Here is a 19,942-nt window from a genome sequence, read left to right on the forward strand (position 1 = left end):
AAAATGGGAAGAAGTACTACATATACTTTGTTCCCCATCAGTTACTGAATATTGGTAAAAGAAGATTTATTTTACATTTGTCTATCAGGGCAATTTTTATCTTTTGTACACATCAAAATCTGCATTTGCTAGAAAGTTGTTTTAAATCCCCCAAACATTAACGGTTTTCTGAAAGCAGAGGTCCTGCAGATTGGATGGGAACCCCGCTGACAGCTGAATGTAAAAGAATTGCCGGCAATTAAAAAAATAATGTAAAAAAACTGCGTGGGGTCCCCCTTCCCATCCATACCAAGCCCTTCGTGTCTGGTATGGATTTTGAGGGGAACTCCCACGCCAAAATTTAAAACAAAATGGCATGGGGGTCCTCCCAAAAATCCATACCACACCCTTTTCAGAGCATGCAGCCTGGCAGGTCAGGAAAAGGGGGGGGGGGGCAAACAAAGTTTCTTTTTAGTTTCTTAAAAGAAACAACATTTCCGTTAATGTTGGGGAAAGTGACAGCTAATTCTGTGAGCTATAGTGAAGAAAAAAAAAAAAAAAGAGCCAGCAATTGCATTTAAAAATCAGCACGGACATACACTTCGTATTGCGAAAAAAATTCATACAAAATTTGTAAACCGAGGCATTATTTTCCGTGGATTTTCATTTGTAAACCGAAAATTACTTTAACCGAGGCGTTCTTAAACCGAGGTATTACTGTAATTGTAGCCCAATAAAACCACCTCCCATACACAGGCATCCAAGTTATGTTCTATCTGCAAAGGTTACCAGATGTCCCCCTCTATTTTGTAAATGGGGAGACACCTTTCATGTTGAAGGATTCAAGGACCCAAGATTTACAGTGAAACTAGGCTCCTTGATTGGGTTTTGATTTAGAGGATGAAGCCTGGGAGCAAAGAAAAAAACGAAAAAAAAAAAACCTCTTTTTGGCCCTTTACAAAACGGGGGCAATTCTTCCCAGCTCAGGTCTAGGCTTTTTCTAGTGGGGTAGACTAGTATTCTTACCCCTAGTAACATCCTTGATGAAGGGGTCCAAAGCAGCACTGAACAGACATTGTCCCTTGAAGAACATGTGCATTAAGTAGTTTACATAAGAAGAGAACATCTGCTAGATCAATTACACCGTACTAGAGCTGTTGGGAAGAACTCTAATCACTCCACGAATAAAAGATTAGTGTGGAAAAAAGCTGGATCCCTTGCCATGAGTTTAGGCTAGGGCTGCACCGATACCAGTTTTTTTTACCGACAACTACCAATACTTTCACTCAAGTACTTGCCAATATCTTTGCAAGTGCGATTTGAGCCCATACAAAACGAATGGGCTCAAATCGCACTACAAACAATTGCAAGCGATTTGAACAGGAATGCAGTATGATTCCTGTCTAAATCGCATGCGGTTTCCCCCACCGCTCCTGTGTGAACGCAGTGTAGAAAGAAAGGGAAGTTCCAAAAGTGCAGCAATGGGCAAACCATTTGTTAAAAAAATTTTATAACAGCTCACATGTTAAAAGTACACATATCTCGCATGTCAAATCCACATATGCATGGTCATAGTGTCCCTGTCCCGTGGATGGAAAACCATGGCCACGTGCGATGCTCACAGGGCTGGAGGAGATGTACAGGCATGTATAAGCGGTCCACCCCAAGCTGACATCGCTTCTGCCGTATACCCACGTGTCCGCTCCAAGCTGGTTTACAGGGGTCCCGGAACTTCCTACATCTCCTTTTGGCACTTTGCCACTTCCCAGTCTTTCTATACTGGGTTCACACTGGAGCGGTGGGGAAAACTGCATGTGAATCGGAGAGGAACATGACAGCAACGTATTCCTGTTCAAATCACATGTGATTCTTTGCAATGCAACTTGAGTTCATTCACTCTGCATGGGCTCAAGTCGCACCGCAAAGGTATTGGTTATGGATATCAGAGCATTTTGCACGAGTACTAGTACTTGTGCAAATACTTGGTATCGGCAGATATCAGTATTGGTGCAACTCTAGTTCTGTCCGTTAACCTAATGTTTGACTAAACATTACTGCCAAACAGTCTGCAAATCAGGTTTTAGAGAGGAAGGCAGAACATTTATTTTACAGGATCCTTAAATACTGGTGCATCCTTTACAGAATTTGTCAGTGCCTTTTTGGGGCACTGCGAGATCAACTGTGGGGACAGTTAACTTCCTAATAAAGACTCCCTCAAACACACATTGCATTGCAAAATGTTTTTGAGATGTAAACAGTTTGTCATGAGTTTCCTAGTCAGTATACAAGACATCTGAGAATAGGGTGTACATGGGAAGATTTAGTAGAGCTTCTTAAGGATCCTAGGCTGGTAGCAGCACTGGAGGAAGCTGTTGGCTGTTCCTTCAACTTTAGGCTGGCACACACCACATCAACAAAGGTCAATATGGTGTCTCAACCTGCGATTTACAGCAGCTGCCTGGGACTCCTCAGAAACAATCATCCCCTACAGATTTGTGAGATTCTTCATTTTCAGCTGAAGGCGCAGAGATTGCTAAGGTAGGGCAGATAAGGATTCTGCCTGTGAAGGCACTGAGGTATATTTATGGCCTTTGCAATCAGAGTCAGCAATCAAAGTTACAATTTGGCCCACAAAATCCTGCATAACTGCAGAAAAAGCCTCCAGAGTTAGAACCAAGGAGGGAGCAGCACCCAACAGAGCTAAAGAATACTCCAAGGAATCTAGAGACTCAAGCTATGAAAAACATTCCAGGCAGTCCATGACAGGCTCTTCAGAGGAAACACTGCAGACTGTCCCGGAATGGTTAGTGGATTGTGAGCTGGAAGGACCCGGTATAGCAGAACTGCTCCTCGCATGTACAAGTGTGTAAAACCTTGAGTACTTATGAACCAACTGCTGGAAGCAGGAGAGTTTCATGTGGACAAAGGGGACCAGGTCACTGTAGGTGGCAGAAAGGATCACTTAGGGTGAAACTGAGTGTTGATAAGGAATAATGGCGGGAACAAGAGCGTGGAGTGTGCAAGCACAGCACTTCCTTAACACAGCACTAAATTCCTCAGCATTAGTAAATAATATAAACAAACACCCAGCGTCCAAATTGGTATTCAATCCAAAAGTCCTTAAAACACATTCTGTGAAAGAAAGTTCATACTAGAAGTCCTTCATTCTTCCAAGGATCTCACCGTGAATATTTGAGTGTCCTATTCATACAACACCAAGATGATGTGCTCCTCTTCCTCCTTTCAAATATTAACTTCTCATGCAAAAAAAAAAAATAAATATAAAACCGCACATAGTGCATTATCTTTTTAAATGCAATAAATCAAATATATATTGCAGTCACATAAAAGTGCTATAATAGTGGCAAGACTTCACCATGTGCAATCACTCTCAATCTGTAATTCCTACTTTTAACCTCCAGTTAAAATTCTTTGTTTTGTAAGGGGGGACGAATCTTGTGAATTACTCCTTTATTGTTCTTCCTCATTCATGGTAGAATGTTCTCCAACAAAATAAATATCATATTGTAGTATATATTATATAACGAACAACAGTCGCGCCAATGTGCTTACACTTATCCAGACTTGGCAACCGCCAATCAGTGCACAATTACTTAGGTGACCCACCACCTCACGGCTCATGCATCTTACCAGATAATCTAAAGTAGGAAGCCTGACATTTAAAGTTTCTGCTACATTTCAGAAGATCCTCTCTCCTGCCAATATTCCACTCCCACAATATCACAATCACACCAAAATAGGCAGACCATAGTGTAGAAAATAAAATAAACATTTATTTAATTAAAAAAGCACTTGCAATGTAGTAGTGTATATCAGCGTCTAACATACAGCTTCTTTCTCAGTCCCCGACCAAGATGGCCTCCAATGAACTTCCGGATAGCGTCTGACGTCAGGTGACTAACGCGTTTCGTCAAAAGTGAGCACACTGGCACGATTGTTTGCTATATGATAAATACTACACTATATGATATTTATTTTGTTGGAGAACAATTTACCACAAATGAGGAAGAACAAAGGAGTAATTTATAAAATTCATCCCTCTTACAAAACAAAGAATTTTATTTGGCGGGTAAGAGGAGGAATCACGGATGGAGAATGATTGCACATGGTGAAGTTTTGGCACTATTATAGCACTTTTATGTGACTGTAATATATATTTGATTTATTGCATTTAAAAAGCTAATGCACTATGTGCGGTTTATATATTTATTTTACATTAGGAGTTAATATTTGATAAAAGGAGGAAGAGGAGCACATCATCTTGGTGTTATATGAATAGGACACTCAAATATTCACGGTGAGTATCTGTGTATATTTTAGCTTCCTTGGGAGGGGGTGTAGTACCTTGGCGACCAGGAACTCCACTTGTTTTATTTGGATTTGTTTATTGATTTTATTCATTCAGGTCTGTCCTGGTTTTGGATCTTATATAGAGATTAGTAAATAATGACAACAAAAAAGTCTACTAAATGAATTAACTCCCAAAAGCTGTGCCAGAGCCTTGGGGCAAATTTACAGTACACAAAGATCTGAGAAATGCCACAATGCAGAGCCCGGAATCTGAATGTCACATTTCAGGCAGGCCCCTCAATCTTGGCTCCAGCCTTGAAAAGTATTGCTGAAGGCAAGCCAGTAGCAGCTGGATAGCTGCATTAAAAGACAAGACAGACAAGCAAGAAGTGTGTAGATAAAGCCTTAACCTCTCTGGAGGTATTCCCGAGTGTAGCTCGGGGTAAAGTTTCAGCACCACAAGCGATAACCCCGAGCTACAGTCGGGAATACCTTGCAACATTGCACTGGATTCCCTCGATCACTTACCTTGTCCTGCTCTCCCGCGATGTGTCCCCTGCAGTGTCCCCGGCCATCTCCTCCGGCTGATGCCGGCATCCGTCTTCCGGGTTCCGTTCCCTGCAACGTCAAGACGTAACCGGCGGGAAATTTAAAAATTTTAAAAAGTGACATTCACTAATACACTAAAATCACATAGTAAAACATTCCTGTATCAAACCATTTCACATACATTTTGTCCCGAGTGCTTTGTCCGGCGCCCTGCCTGCATTTTTACTGTTCTTTCTGCCTGGAAACTGAGAAACGTCCATGGTGTCCAAAAAAGTGTCCCTTTAGGTCAAAAGCAGTTTTAGACCGGCTAGAGAACAGCGATAGTAAATTAGAACCACTTGCAGAATTGAGTGATAATGATTCGTGGGGAAATTCGTCATCAGACACTGAAAACGATTTTGCGATTAAGATCAGTGATGTGCGAACTTGCCGCTCTATTTCAAATTTCAGTGTTTTTGGTTTGATTACATTATTGAATTAAATGTATTATATTATTTTTCATGATTATTTATTAAATTATAATTTAGGATTTCGTGTTTCAAATTTTAACATACCCGGAATGTTTACTAGACTCTTGTTCGGACAGATTTCAGTGAGTTATTCCTAAAAATGACAGGCCTACAATAAAAAAAATACATATTTCCATGGAAAAAAATAGACCACTTTGAGCACAGAAATATGGACATAATCAGACCTCTAGGGAGGTTATTAGAAGAAAAAAAAAAAAAAAAAAAATAGTAAAAAATGGTAAGCTTATCTCAAAGAGAAGACATCACTCCTCCTAGGACACTATCAAATAATGCTGCATGTTGAAAGTGGGAGGGGTTATAAAAAGATGCTCACTTTTTTTTTTCATTCGCCAGTGTCCAAATCTTGCTGTGTGGGGCAGTATAATTCAAATGTCACAGAATCATGTGTCCTTTAATTAATGAGAAAAAATTACATTTCCCTTTCTAATGTGTCAGATAATGCACCTCTTCGCCCACAAAATTGTTGCAAATACATATGTTTAGGCATACTCAGGTTTATTTCTTTTGTTTGTATTGGTATGACAAAAAAAGTGTAGCAACAAAAAGCCAAATCTGTCACATTCCACGCAAAACCCCAAAAATGGACTAGACAAACTTATTGGCACCTTCTAAAAATTGTAAGAAATTATTGCATTCCAAGTTTTTGATGCTCCTGTAATTTGTAATTAAACTCACCTGTATCAATTAACACATCTTAATGTTCCTGTGTCCACTGTGCGCAACATTGTCAAGAAGTTTACAGCCCATGGCACTGTAGCTAATCTCCCTGGACATGGACGAAAGAGAAAAACTGATCAAAGATTGCAACGAAGGATTGTTCGAATGGTGACTAAAGAACCTCGATCAACTTCCACACAAATTCAAGCTGACCTTCAGGCACAGGGTACAAATGTGTCAGTTTGCACTATATGCTGCCATCTGAATGAAAAGGGACGCCATGGTAGGAGACCCAGGAGGAACCCACTGCTGACACAGAAACATAAAAAAAACAAATTGGAGTTTGCCAAAAAACTTACCTGAGGAAGACAAAAATCCTTTTGGGAGAACGTGCTGTGGACAGACTAAACAAAATTACAGCTTTTTGGCCCATCATTCTACTGTTTTCAGAAAAAGCAATGAGGCCTCTAAAGAAAACAATACAGCAATGGAGCTTCACTGATGTTTTGGGGTTCCTTTGCTGCTTCAGGCACTGGATGTCTTGACCATGTGCATGGCATTATGAAATCTGAAGACTACCAAAGAATTCTGGGGTGCAATGTAGGGCCCAGTGTCAGAAAGTTGGGTCTCTGTCAGAGGTCATGGGTCTTACAGCAGGACAAGGACCCAAAGAACAGGTTAAAAATCCCCCAGAAATGGTTTAAGTGCTGGAGAGGACTGAACTGGCCAGCAATGAGTGCAGATCTCAATCCCACAGAGCTCCTGTAGAGAGATCTCAAAACAGCACTTGGGAAAAGGAACCCTTCCAATCTGAGAGACCTGGAGCAGTAGGCAAAAGAAGAGTGGTCCAAAATTCCAGTAGAGAGGTGGAAGAATCTCATTGATGGTTACAGAAAGCCATTGATTTCAGTTATTTTTTAAAGGGGGTGTGCTACCAAATATTACATTGAGGGTGCCAATAATTTTGTCCAGTCCATTTTTGGGATTTTGCGTGGAATGTGTCAGATTTGGCTTTTTGTTTCTCTACTTTTTTGTGTCATACCAATACAAACAAACAAAATAAACATGAGAATGCCTGAATATTTGCAACTGCAACAATTGTCTTGGCGAAGTGGTGTATTATCTGACAAAAATGCAGGGGTACCAATACTTTTGGCCATGACTATGTTTACAAGCTGCATTGCCTTTGATACATAGAACATTTTCCCTCTAAACTGCACTCTGACCTGTTAAATCCGTTCTGCATGAGGTCTCTCTGAAGCTTCTGGTCTTGGGCAGCATAGTCCTGCAGCTCTGACTCCAAGGCTGGGGGCAGAATGTTTGGGATGAATTTGGAGAAGAGTGATGGTGCGAGCTGGACCCATTCTGAAAAGGGGAGCAGAGCAGAGACCATTTTGATATTAGCAGAGGTCACACATGGTACAGGACAGGTACAGCCATCCCCAGTCTCTGCTCAGTATACTATATATAGAGTATCTGGGCCACGTCACATTGTCTGTATGTCTGGTGCCCTACATGCGGTCTATGGGCCCCAGCAGTGAGCAGCTGGAGCATTCATTTTTAAACAGGTCTTTAACAACAGCAATCTCTAACAGTTAGATGTAACATGTCTGTAGTCTGACTGTCTCCTACAGCACGACTTCATGTAGAACAGTCTCTGACCATTCCTTCTAGTAAGTCTCCAGTAGTGAAGGGCTCAGGCATGGTAAGATATTGGTCCCAACCCAACTAAGCCAACCAGCTAGGGCCTGAACTAGGCCAATTACCTGCAAGCAGGGCATTCTCCGCAGCCGCACATATACAGTGGGTGTGCATACAAGCAGCTACAGGGTGGGGAATGCTTCGGCCACTTGTGACTGGCCCAGTACAGTGAAAGCTTCTTGGTTGGCTCGCTCAAGCAGATTTAGACAAGGATCCAAACATGTTCAAGCTCACCTCTAGTTTACAGTCTATGAGGAGTCTTTATAGCACTACATATAAAATGTATTATATGCAACCCTTTGGAGACATCTGAAGCCCCTACACCTTATAAGTTGACAACCACTGGTCAGTATTAAGGTCTTATAGTATCTATACAGTCATACATCCACAAATCGGAGGGTACTCACCAGGCCTTAGTGTATAGAGACCCTTTATGATGCTGGCCATGGTGGAGGGGGTGATCTGGAACGGTGTAGACTGGGCTTCTATCAGTAATGCTGCAGAAAGAGACACAAACAGGTTACAGAAGAGAAGATGGGTCATCTTATAGCTGGCTGGCCTGAGCTGAGCTTGGTGTTCACCAGTTGAGGCATATGGCGAGATGGGAGTTCCCAAAATATATTGCATATATATAATGTGACTGTAAAAGTACATTCAAACCTGCGCTGAATAGACATTCAAATCTTTTTGGCATTTAGTAGTTTGAGGAAGCTCTTGCTCCTCCTGCAAATTTTTTAAACCTGTCAGACACAGCAGACCTGGTGGTCCTCTGGATGTACAACGTACGGTAAACACCACTAACACCAGGGGCATGGAAGATGAATGGGGGCAATGTCATCACATGACAGGGTGGGGTGGTAAAATTCTTGGCCTACTTACGCATCAGGTTGTAGATATGCTTCTCTGCCACATGGCGGGTGAAGAGTTGGATCAGATCATCCTTCAGGTCCCGGTTAAGTTTAGTTTCTATATAAAACTTATTCTGAAACACAAACAGAAGACTGAACCCACAGAAGGGACAGATTCCTAACTCCTCCCAGTACCCAAGTCGCACATCCCATATACAGGGAACATCACCCTAAGTTTGATTTCACCATCATGATAGCAGAAACCAGAGAAAAATGCTCACCATATAGATGAAGAGAGGGACGATGCTGTGTAGAGCCCCCATATACTGGCCCAGGGCCACATTAAACTTCTCTATATATTGCTCTGGAGAACTCGCCTGGAACATCAACATGGAATAATGTCAACCAGCAACCAATCAGAAACCATCCAATATCTTACTGCAATAATCTGATTGAATGCTGGACTCCACTGTGCCAAAGGAGGAAAAGTCTGCCATTTTTAGCCATCAAAAACAGACTGGCAATCAGATTTCACCATTCTCTGCTGTGATGAAAGGTAGGATCCTTGTGTGGATGGGGTGTGATAAGGTAAGTGGGCAAGTGGGTAAATTGTAAGTGGGGTGCCATGAGCAGGGTGTTGGTTAATTGGTAGGTGAGTATGGGGGATTGACACCAGCTAGGCAGAGAGTTGGGAGAGTGGATGGGGGAGATGTGGGTAGGTAGTAAATGGGTTGGGCAGGTAAAGCATTGCGAGATAGGTGGAGTATTTGACAGGCAGAAGGTGGAGTGACATAAGGTAGGTAGAGTGTGTTGGGAAAGTGGATGGGGGAGTGTTGGGTATGTAGTAAATGAGGTGGAGGTGAGTTGGGTTGACAAGAGGAAAATTAGGTGTTGGGGAGGAGGTAGGTGGCATGTCATGAGGTAGGTGGAATGTTGGGTACATGGGGTTTCATGAGGTGAAGGAAGCTTTGGATAGGTAATTTGTCATGTTTGACAGGTAGTATGTGGAGCGACATGAGGTAGGTAAAGTGTTGGTTTGGTGGAATGTTGTATAGGTGGATTGACATGAGGTAAGTGGAGTGTTGGGTAGGTGGGTATGTAGTAAATGGTGTTTAAAGGGGTGGAAAAGAGTTGGGTACATGGGGTGTCATGAAGTAGGTGGGTTGTTTGGTAGGTGCAGTGTTATGAGATGAACAGGGCAACATGAACATGGGGTGATATCAAGAAGGTGAAGTGTTGGGCAGGTTGTAGGTGGGGTGTCATGAGTTAGGTGGAATGTTGGGTAGGTGTGGTTTCAGGAGTTAGGCAAAGTATTGGACAAGTAGTAGGTGGGTGGCATGAAACGGCAAGTGTTGGGTAGGTAGGGTTGATATGAGGAAGATGGAGTGCTGGGAAAGATAGTAGGTGGGGTGTCATGAAGTGGGCAGTGTCGGGTATGGCATGTATTGGTTATGGGGGAGGGGCCGGGGTGTCAAAGTGAAGGGGTGAAATATGAGGACAAGGTGTTGAGCATTAGAGGGGAAAGGATGTCATAATGTGAATGCAGTGTGTGGTATAGTGGAGTGGTGGTATTCGGTACGGTAGATTGTCACACTGGTGACGGAGTGTTGGATATGGGAGGGAGGAGAGTGTCATAATGAGGGTGCTGGGTATAGGGGCAGAGTACCTGCAGATCCTGGGAGACCCGATGCAGGTGCTGGGTGATTTTACACAGGAGGTCACTGTACATCTGCTCGGAGTGCTGCTGACACACACATTTGTAGACACAACTGCAGGAGAGAAGAATGATGTCAATGTCACAGAACAACAAATCTGATGTTAGGATAACGGGATGTGACAACACAGACAATCTCAAGTATTCCAGTATGACAGACGATATTATAAATGATGAACAATCCAGATACACACCTGTAGATCTGCTCATACGATATCGGAATATAGTCACCGGCGGTTTGTGTGAGCAGTTGTTCGATGGCGCTCTCCAGCTTGGGCCAGTACAAGCGCTTATAGTCCTCTACTGTGATCACATTCATCACTGGAGGAGGGAAGAGGGGAGAGAACCAATCAGTTCAATTCCACCCAATCTTCCTAGACTGTCCCCTCCCTTGTCTTTTCAATGCCATCACTGCCCCCCCCCCCCTCCCCTCCCCCACCTTCTCACCACCACTGTACCTCAACCAATCCCTCACCTACCTATCACCATCACTGACTCCCTCCCCCATCTTCTTACCACCTACGTACCCCAACCACCCCTTCCCCTGTCTACCTATCACCACCAATGACCCCCTCCCCCATCTTTTTACTACCAATGTACCCCAACCAACCCATCCCCTGTCTACCTATCACCACCACTGACCCCCTCCATCTTCTTACCACCAATGTACCCCAACCAATCATTTCACTGCCTACTCACCATCACTGAGCCCCCTCCCCCATCTTCTCACCACCAATCTACCTATAGTTACCTCATTGATAAGGCTGAAGTCACTAGTCTTTCCAGTTTAACGTGTGTATTTTTATGTCAATTCAATTTTTCACATCATTGTACAATGTGCTCGTTAAGAAACAAAAAAACAAAACTTTTTAGATCTACACTGCCCGCTGACACCACCAACTGTGAGAGTTTCACATTCTTACAGCTCTAACAGTAAAGAACCCCCTACGCGGCTTAAGATTGAACCACTTCTTGTCTAACTTCATTGTGGCTGCGTGTCTTTAGAAATTAAAACATGTTCTCCTAATGCTACATTCACCATTTAAAGATATGTATTCTGAGATCATATCCCCTCTAAAATGCCTGCTTTCCAGGGAAAATAAGTTTAACCAGTTGCCAACTGCGCTATAGACGAAAGATGGCTACAGTGCGGATCTCCATGGACGTCCTCCCACATGCGCGCCTCCCGCACGCCCCCAGGAGTGAGCAACTGGATGAGCTCTGTGACCACTGATGTGTCCTTTTGACACAGCTGATCACAGATTGTGGTAAAGAGCCAATCACAGCTGGTCACATGTAAACAGACTTGTCAGTTATCAACATTTCCTTTCCCCACATGCTGTCTCTGTGTGAGGAAAGGAGAGCCGACTAACTGGCCAGTACATGGTGTACACTGATCATCAGGGCACAAATTATCAGTGCAGCTCCATCAGTGCCCATCAATGCAGGTCAACAGTGTCCGTCAGTACAGCAGGTCAGCAGTGCCCATCAGTGAAGAAAAAAAAAAAATACAAAATACTTATTTGCAATCTTTTATAACACAAACTTAAAAAAAACGTTTTTTTCAGGGGTTTTTTTAGCAGAAAAAACCCCAGTGGAGACTAGATACCACCAAAAGAAAGCTCTATTTGTATGAAAAAAAATACCAATTTCATATGGGTACAGTGTTGCATGACAGCACAATTGTCAAAGTGCGAGAGCGCTGAAAATTGCTCTGGGCCTGGTACTGAAGTGGTTAATGTTTGTAGTTGTTTCTCATAACAGAGGTCCTCCAGTCCGCTTATTAGTTTTGTTGCCCTTTTCTGCACTCTCTCCAGTGCCAGCTCATCCTTCCTTAGGACCAGTGACCAAAACTGGACAGCATACTCAAAGCCAAACCAGAGATTTGTATAGTGGTAGAATTACAGTTTTAGCTCTCGTGTCTCTTATTAACCGCTTTAGTGCTGCCCCATAGCAGAAATACTGCTACAGGGCGGCAGCTGTGCATATTTATATTATTATTATACAGGATTTTTATAGCACCAACAGTTTGCGCAGCGCTTTACAATATAAGGGAGACAGTACAATTACAATACATTTCAGTACAGAAGGAATAGGAGGGCCCGGCTCATGGAGCTTACAATCTAAAGGAAGGGGGAGGTGATACAAAAGGTGATAGCTGTGGGGGATGATCTGGTGGAGGTGATTCAAGTACAGTTCTTAGGTGTAGGTGGGGTAGGCTTCCCTGAAGAAGTGGAGGTATGTATATATATGTGTGTGTATATATATATATATATATATATATATATATATATACATACATACATACATACATACACATATATATATATACATACATACAGTCAGGTCCATAAATATTGGGACATCGACACAATTCTAACATTTTTGGCTCTATACACCACCACAATGGATTTGAAATGAAACAAACAAGATGTGCTTTAACTGCAGACTGTCAGCTTTAATTTGAGGGTATTTACATCCAAATCAGGTGAACAGTGTAGGAATTACAACACTTTGCATATGTGCCTCCCACTTGACAATGGACCAAAAGTAATGGGACAGAATAATAATCATAAATCAAACTTTCACTTTTTAATACTTGGTTGCAAATCCTTTGCAGTCAATTACAGCCTGAAGTGTGGAACGCATAGACATCACCAGACGCTGGGTTTCATCCCTGGTGATGCTCTGCCAGGCCTCTACTGCAACTGTCTTCAGTCCCTGCTTGTTCTTGGGGCATTTTCCCTTCAGTTTTGTCTTCAGCAAGTGAAATGCATGCTCAATCGGATTCAGGTCAGGTGACTGACTTGGCCATTGCATAACATTCCACTTCTTTCCCTTAAAAAACTCTTTGGTTGCTTTTGCAGTCTGCTTTGGGTCATTGTCCATCTGCACTGTGAAGCGGCGTCCAATGATTTGTGAAGCATTTGGCTGAATACGAGTAAATAATATTGCCCGAAACACTTCAGAATTCATCCTGCTGCTTTTGTCAGCAGTCACATCATCAATAAATACAAGAGAACCAGTCCCATTGGCAGCCATACATGCCCACGCCATGACACTACCACCACCATGCTTCACTGATGAGGTGGTATGCTTAGGATCATGAGCAGTTCCTTTCCTTCTCCATACTCTTCTCTTCCCATCACTCTGGTACAAGTTGATCTCGGTCTCATCTGTCCATAGGATGTTGTTCCAGAACTGTGAAGGCTTTTTTACATGTCGTTTGGCAAACTCTAATCTGGCCTTCCTGTTTTTGAGGCTCACCAATGGTTTCCATCTTGTGGTGAACCCTCTGTATTCACTCTGGTGAAGTCCTCTCTTGATTGTTGACTTTGACACATATACACCTACCTCCTGGAGAGTGTTCTTGATCTGGCCAACTGTTGTGAAGGGTGTTTTCTTCACCAGGGAAAGAATTCTTCGGTGATCCACCACAGTTGTTTTCCGTGGTCTTCCAGGTTTTTTGGTGTTGCTGAGCTCACCGGTGCGTTCCTTCTTTTTAAGAATGTTCCAAACAGTTGTTTTGGCCACGCCTAATGTTTTTGCTATCTCTCTGATGGGTTTGTTTTGTTTTTTCAGCCTAATGATGGCTTGCTTCACTGATAGTGACAGCTCTTTGGATCTCATCTTGAGAGTTGACAGCAACAGATTCCAAATGCAAATAGCACACTTGAAATGAACTCTGGACCTTTTATCTGCTCATTGTAATTGGGATAATGAAGGAATAACACACTCCTGGCCATGGAACAGCTGAGAAGCCATTTGTCCCATTACTTTTGGTCCCTTAAAAAGTGAGAGGCACATATGCAAACTGTTGTAATTCCTACACCGTTCACCTAATTTGGATGTAAATACCGTCAAATTAAAGCTGACAGTCTGCAGTTAAAGCACATCTTGTTTGTTTCATTTCAAATCCATTGTGGTGGTGTATAGAGCCAAAAATGTTAGAATTGTGTTGATGTCCCAATATTTATGGACCTGACTGTATATATATTTATTACACACACTTTCTTCATTTCTGTAATAAAATTTTGCAAAACAATCTAAATAAATTTAGGCCAAAATGTATTCTGCTACATTTCTTTGGTAAAAATAACCCAAATCAGTGTATATTAGTGTGTGCGAAAGTTATACTTATCTACAAAACTATAGTGTCCACTTACTGACAAGTCATGTACCTGGTACATCACTGGACTACAGGTTGTTATACTGGGATGTTGGCTGCAACTGCAGGCATCAACCTAGTGCCGTTTTTCAGAGCTGACGGTCGGCTCTCTTGTAAAAGCAATCCTAGTGGCTAACTAACTTACAAGCAGTAAGAGGGGATGCCCCCCCCCCACCCCCACAGCTTTACTGGGATCTCCCATCCCACCAGGAGTCCAAATCAATAAACTGGTGCTTCCACCGGCTGATCAGAGAGCCGAACAAAGACCAGATGGACTTTTTTCACTCTGTGATAGTAACCTAAAAGCAATGACCTTCCATCACTTTTGGGTTAGCGAACTAATGAAAAGAAAACCTCTGCACTAACCCAAATTAATTAAAAAAAAAAAACAAAGCAAAAACTTATTTTTGTGTTGCAGCTAATCACTGTCATGCATTCAGACACCAAAAGACATCGATATCAAAAAGTGCAGCACAACTGCTAGTGTAGGTACCACTAAATAAAACTATGCAAAATATATAATGCAATAAATGTGTGTGACATCCAACACAACATTATATATACAAATAAATGCACAAAAATAAATAAAATTACAATAAATACCTCCAATCTATTGTGAAATTCACCTTATTTGTCAGGAACAATGCATATCCCTGGAGTATTGTCCAAGGTGGCCAAACTCACACTTCCAGGCATGACGACGAGGACCTATAATGAAGTCACTGATCACGTGCCAAAAACATGTCAGGGCCACATGACATCATCAGGCCCACATGACATCATCATGGTGTGATCAAATGCTTTAAAGTGCAGGAGGAGAGATTTGTGGTCTTATAAAAGGTGTCTCCATAAGGAGTACCTGTCACTGCCTATTGCAGTTACAAGGGATGTCTACATTCCCTCTGCCAGCAATAAAAGTATTTTCGTAAGTAAGTGACAGTGAAAAAATAAATGATTAAATAATAATAAAAAGCGTCCCCGTCCCCGCACACAAAGGCGAACGCACATGTCAGTCCTACTCACACACAAACTGCAACCGCCCCACACATGTGAGGTATTGCCGCAAACGCCAGATCATGAATAGAAATTCAAGCACCACACCTCCTCTGTAAATCTAAAGTGGTAACTTGTAAAGGATTTTAAAGCATCGCCTATGGATAGTAAAATTTACGTCATTTGTCGTTGCTGTATTGGTGTGCGCAATTTTAAAGCATGACATGTTTGGAATCCATTCACTCGGCATAACATCTTTTATAATCACTGAAAAGCTGGGTTATGTATTGTTTTTTTTTTGCATTAAAATTTTAAAAAAGTAACATTTTTTAAAAAAAAAAAAACAGTTTGAAAAAGCACTGCGCAAATACTGTGTGACATAAAAAACTGCAAACCCACCAATTTATTCTCTAGGGCCTCTGTTTTAAAAAAGAAAAAAAAAAAAAAAAAAAGCAAGCATGTTGGGGGGGGGGGTTATAAGATGTTCTAGCAAAAAATATGGATTGTTACATGAAAACAGTGTCAGAAAAGGCCTGGTCTTCGAGTGGTTATACTGTATATATTTGAAACTTGATTGATCCTGATGTACTGACAACTCATCTCATTTCTTGAGGCCCTAAAATGCAAGGACAGTACACATACCCCCTTTTTGAAAAGTGAACAATACAAGCTATTAATAAGAGGCATGGCGATTTTTTTTGAAGTTGTAACTTGTCACTTTTTTGGGAAAATGAAGAAATGGAAAATGCCCTATCAAATACTAACCATAATTTTCCTTTTCTGATGGACTCTATGGGGTTAGTCCCGTCCTCTCCTCTAGGACCCCACTCCCATAAATCCATTTTCCTGACAGACTCCGTGGCAGCATATGTATGGGAAATAACTAGCCATACACACACTGGTGGACAGTTACTCAAAGACTTTAATCTGCCCGGTCAACCGACAGGACTTTCAAACCAAAATTAACAGAGGATAAGGAGGCAGGCTCTACACAATAATGAGCCATAAAAGCATTGATTGAGGGCCATGAGGCCGCTCTGCAGATCATCTCAGGGGAGATATGCCAGGAAGCCGCCCAGGATGTAGCCACACTTCTGGATGAGAGGCGCCAAGCCTTTAGCTCTGTAGGCCATTTAGATGGCCTGGACGATCCAGGCAGCGATTGACCTGGTAGACGCCTGGCCTCCTTTACTCTTCCCATGGAAAAGTTTAAATAGACGGTCCGACCTATGGAAGGATGCTGTGACCTGCAAGTATAGCCATAAAGTCTCACCTACATCCAGAGAGTGAGCATCAGACTCCCGAGCCTCTAAATGTTGGCAGGACAATCTCTTGGTTCTCGTGGAAGACCGAGGTCACTTTAGGATTAGAACCCTAGCATAGGGATGAGGACCACTCGATCCACGAAAAATGTCAAAAACTGTTCTTTACAGCCAAGGTTCCTGATTTCAGAGACTCTTTTGGCCAATGAAATAAACACCAGAAAGGCCGCCTTGATGGAGAGCTCCCTCACGATGGGAAGCCCAGCTGATTCTGGAAAAAGTCGACGACAAGCGGAAGGTCCCATTTTTGGAACCTCGGTTTCCTCTGGGGCATCAATCATACGCCCCTTTGAAGAATTGCCAACCCATCGAGTGATAGGCTCATGATACTCCAGTGAAGGCCGAGATGGCTGACACTTGAACAATGAGGATGCGGACCAACAGTGGCAGGTCCAGGCCTGACTGCAGAAATTCCAGGACATCCTGAACCCTCGGATTACTAAAGGATCCACCCATGGTCGAGATATAGTCCACAAACTTAGACCCGACTCTTCCATAGACCCTGTTGGTACTTTGTCTTCTGGCATTCATCAGGGTAGGGATGACTTCAGCAGGACAGGCTAAGGCCTCCAACCTCCCCATCTAAAAAACTATACCATTAGATGAAGCTGGGCTGGGCAAGGGTGAAGAATGGCCCTCTGCGACAGCAGGTCTGGCTTGAGAGGGAGAGGAACCGGATCTCGAAAGCTGAGCTGCATTAGTAAGGGAAAGCATGGTCTGTTTGGCCAGTATGGAATTACAGCCACTACCTCCACCGATTCTGCTCTGACCCTCCTAAGGAACCTGAAGATGACAGGGGCCAGGGGAAATGCATAAGCCATGCAAAACCTCCACTGATCCGTCAGAGCATCTACCCTGAAGGCCTGGGGACTGCAATTGCTGGTGTAGTACATCCTCAGTTTGCTGTTGCACGCAGAGGCAAACAGGTCGACTTTCGGACTGATCCCGAGGATCAGTATCCACTTGAAAACACCTGTGTTGAGAGACCACTCGTTGTCCAATTGAATCCTGGACTGGAAGTCTGCTTGCGAGTTCTAGACTCCGGGGACGTATACTGCCGATATGTTGCACAGGTTTCTCTGAGCCCAAGCCATGACTGGCTCTACCTCTCACAAGAGGGACAGGCTGTGAGTCCCACCTTGTCTCCTTATGTAGGACACTGCCATCATATTGGCAGACCTCAGGAGGACAGATTTCCCCTGTGTAAGGTGCTGGAAGGCCTGTAGGGCACAGAGCACTGCTCGTAATTCCAGGACGTTCGACCCCAACCTGTGGGAGGGAAAGCTCCATCTGCCCTGAGCTATCTCTGACTGGCAGAGAGCACCCCATCCGGAGTTGCTGGCATCTGTAGTGATTGTGACCCAAGGGATGGGGGCATTCGAATGGCAGTTGAGCAGGTTCTTCAGCTGCAGCCACCAAGGAAGGCTCTCCTTCATGGAGGGAGATATGTAAATGACCTGGCCCATGCTGCCTGGATTCCAGAATTGAAGAAAGCCCTTCTGGAAAGGTCGCATTCACCACTGTGCCCACTTCATCGCGCTGTTGACACCATGGTGCCAATGATCTTTAGGCATTGGAGGGCCTGAAGGTGTGAGAGAAGACAGGGCAGGTAGTTTTCAGCTCCAGATCACCGGAATCTTCTCCTTGGGCAGGGAGATGGTGGGGCTGATCATGTCGAAATGAGTCCAGAGGAATATTAGAGATTGCGTGGGCTCCAACTGGCTCTTTTCCATATTCAGCAACCACCCGAACTCGAGAAGGGTAGAGATGACCTGGGCCCTGTGCTGTAGTAGCTGTTGTCTGTCCTGAGATAGTAGGAGCAGGTCGGCTAGGTAGTGGTGCAGGCAAATGCCTCTGGTTCTAATCAGGGCCACAACCTCCAACAAGACTTTTGAAAACACACAAGGCAACGTCGAAAGCTCAAAAGGGGAGACACACGAACTTGAGATGCCGATAGTTCACAGCAAACTGGAGGAATCTCTGAAAATCTCTTCCGATGGGCACATGAAAGTAGGCACCCTTCAGATCTATAGACAGGAGCCAGTCGCTTGTTGGTGTTAGAATAATTCGAACACCAACAAGCACCAGGGAAAGATGGAAAAAGAAATAAGGAGCAACAATAAAACCCAAAGGGCACAGAGCGCAACTTACCAACCCCGCACAACCACGGCCGTCTGCCTTGGAGACCGCCTCGTCCATTCGGGGAGCTACATGGCCACCCGCTGTTAGCAGACTATCCAGCCCAAGTTGCCACTCTCCCACCATTGGCAGACCTGAGCTCTTCCAGGCACCGACTCGCCCATTTCCACACCGCTATTAGCTGAGGAACGCTGGAATTGATAAGGGGACGCCTGCTCTGCCAATCTCAGCATAGCATCCATCCGCGCATCCAATACCCTGCCTTCAGCTGGGGACCCATGGAACTAACAAGCAGCGCGTCACCTTTCATCTCCTGGAGAGGCTAACTAGGGCTTGGTGGTGGACCATATGTGGGAACCAGGTAAGACTTGCATTAACTCCATAGGAGAGAAAAAAAAAAAAAAAAAGAACATGGCCCCTGGTGAGGAGCAAAGATTTATGGGAGTGGGGTCCTATAGGAGAGGGTGGGACTAACCCATACGTATGTTGCCATGGAGTCTGTCAGAAAACATTTTTTTTTTCCCATACTGTCACCAGTGCAGTAAGGTGTCATCATATGACTGATGTGGCGGTGATCAGGGATACTCGCTGGTGGACACAGAGGTCACAGCCCTCTAGAGCGCATGCGCCAGGTGATGTACCAATAGGTTGCCTAGAATGGCTGTGCCGCCCGCCGGCCGAAAATGTAATGTGAGTGGGCGACATGTGGGTAAAGATTTGGATAATGGTCTGGATACAACAGGACTACATTCCCTGAGAACTCTGAGGTGTAAGCCCTCCGGTCCTGGGGATTTATTCACATTAAAGGGGAACTAAACCCTCCTACCCTTTTCAGCCAAGGAAGCCGCTATCTCAGCCGCTGTTTGATCTGCGGTTGCCATAGTGATGCACATGTGATCAGTTATGACACCAGCCATTGATGGTTTGACAGATCTGTTGAGAGCACAAGCACCTGGGACAGTTATTGGTGCCGCCATGACAGCACACTTTTTTTGAAATTTATATTGATGGGTTTAGTTCTGCTGTACATT

General features: G+C 43.6%; 1 protein-coding gene across 5 annotated transcripts in view; it reads right to left on the bottom strand.

Moving 5' to 3' along the window:
• Positions 1 to 19,942, bottom strand: part of CACUL1 (CDK2 associated cullin domain 1) — a 29,234-nt gene that overhangs the window by 8,557 nt on the left and 735 nt on the right. The window contains exons 2-9 of one of the 5 annotated variants that reach the window (XM_089658802.1): positions 10,484 to 10,610; positions 10,242 to 10,344; positions 8,857 to 8,952; positions 8,607 to 8,709; positions 8,135 to 8,224; positions 7,253 to 7,391; positions 6,045 to 6,135; positions 4,893 to 4,908 (exon numbers count right to left, since the gene is read on the bottom strand). In XM_089658802.1, coding sequence (XP_089514928.1) covers positions 6,054 to 6,135; positions 7,253 to 7,391; positions 8,135 to 8,224; positions 8,607 to 8,709; positions 8,857 to 8,952; positions 10,242 to 10,344; positions 10,484 to 10,610 — 740 coding nt within the window. In that variant the 3' untranslated portion in view covers positions 4,893 to 4,908; positions 6,045 to 6,053. Of the gene's footprint in view, positions 1 to 4,818; positions 4,909 to 6,044; positions 6,136 to 7,252; positions 7,392 to 8,134; positions 8,225 to 8,606; positions 8,710 to 8,856; positions 8,953 to 10,241; positions 10,345 to 10,483; positions 10,611 to 19,942 lie in introns of those variants that run through there. The other 4 variants (XR_016307683.1, XM_089658801.1, XM_089658804.1 and 1 more) reach the window with 4 other exon arrangements.

Source organism: Staurois parvus, unplaced genomic scaffold, assembly GCF_062004578.1.
Source record: "Staurois parvus isolate SC_StPar_1 unplaced genomic scaffold, SC_StPar_1.0 ptg001095l, whole genome shotgun sequence".
Classification (NCBI taxonomy): domain Eukaryota; kingdom Metazoa; phylum Chordata; class Amphibia; order Anura; family Ranidae; genus Staurois; species Staurois parvus.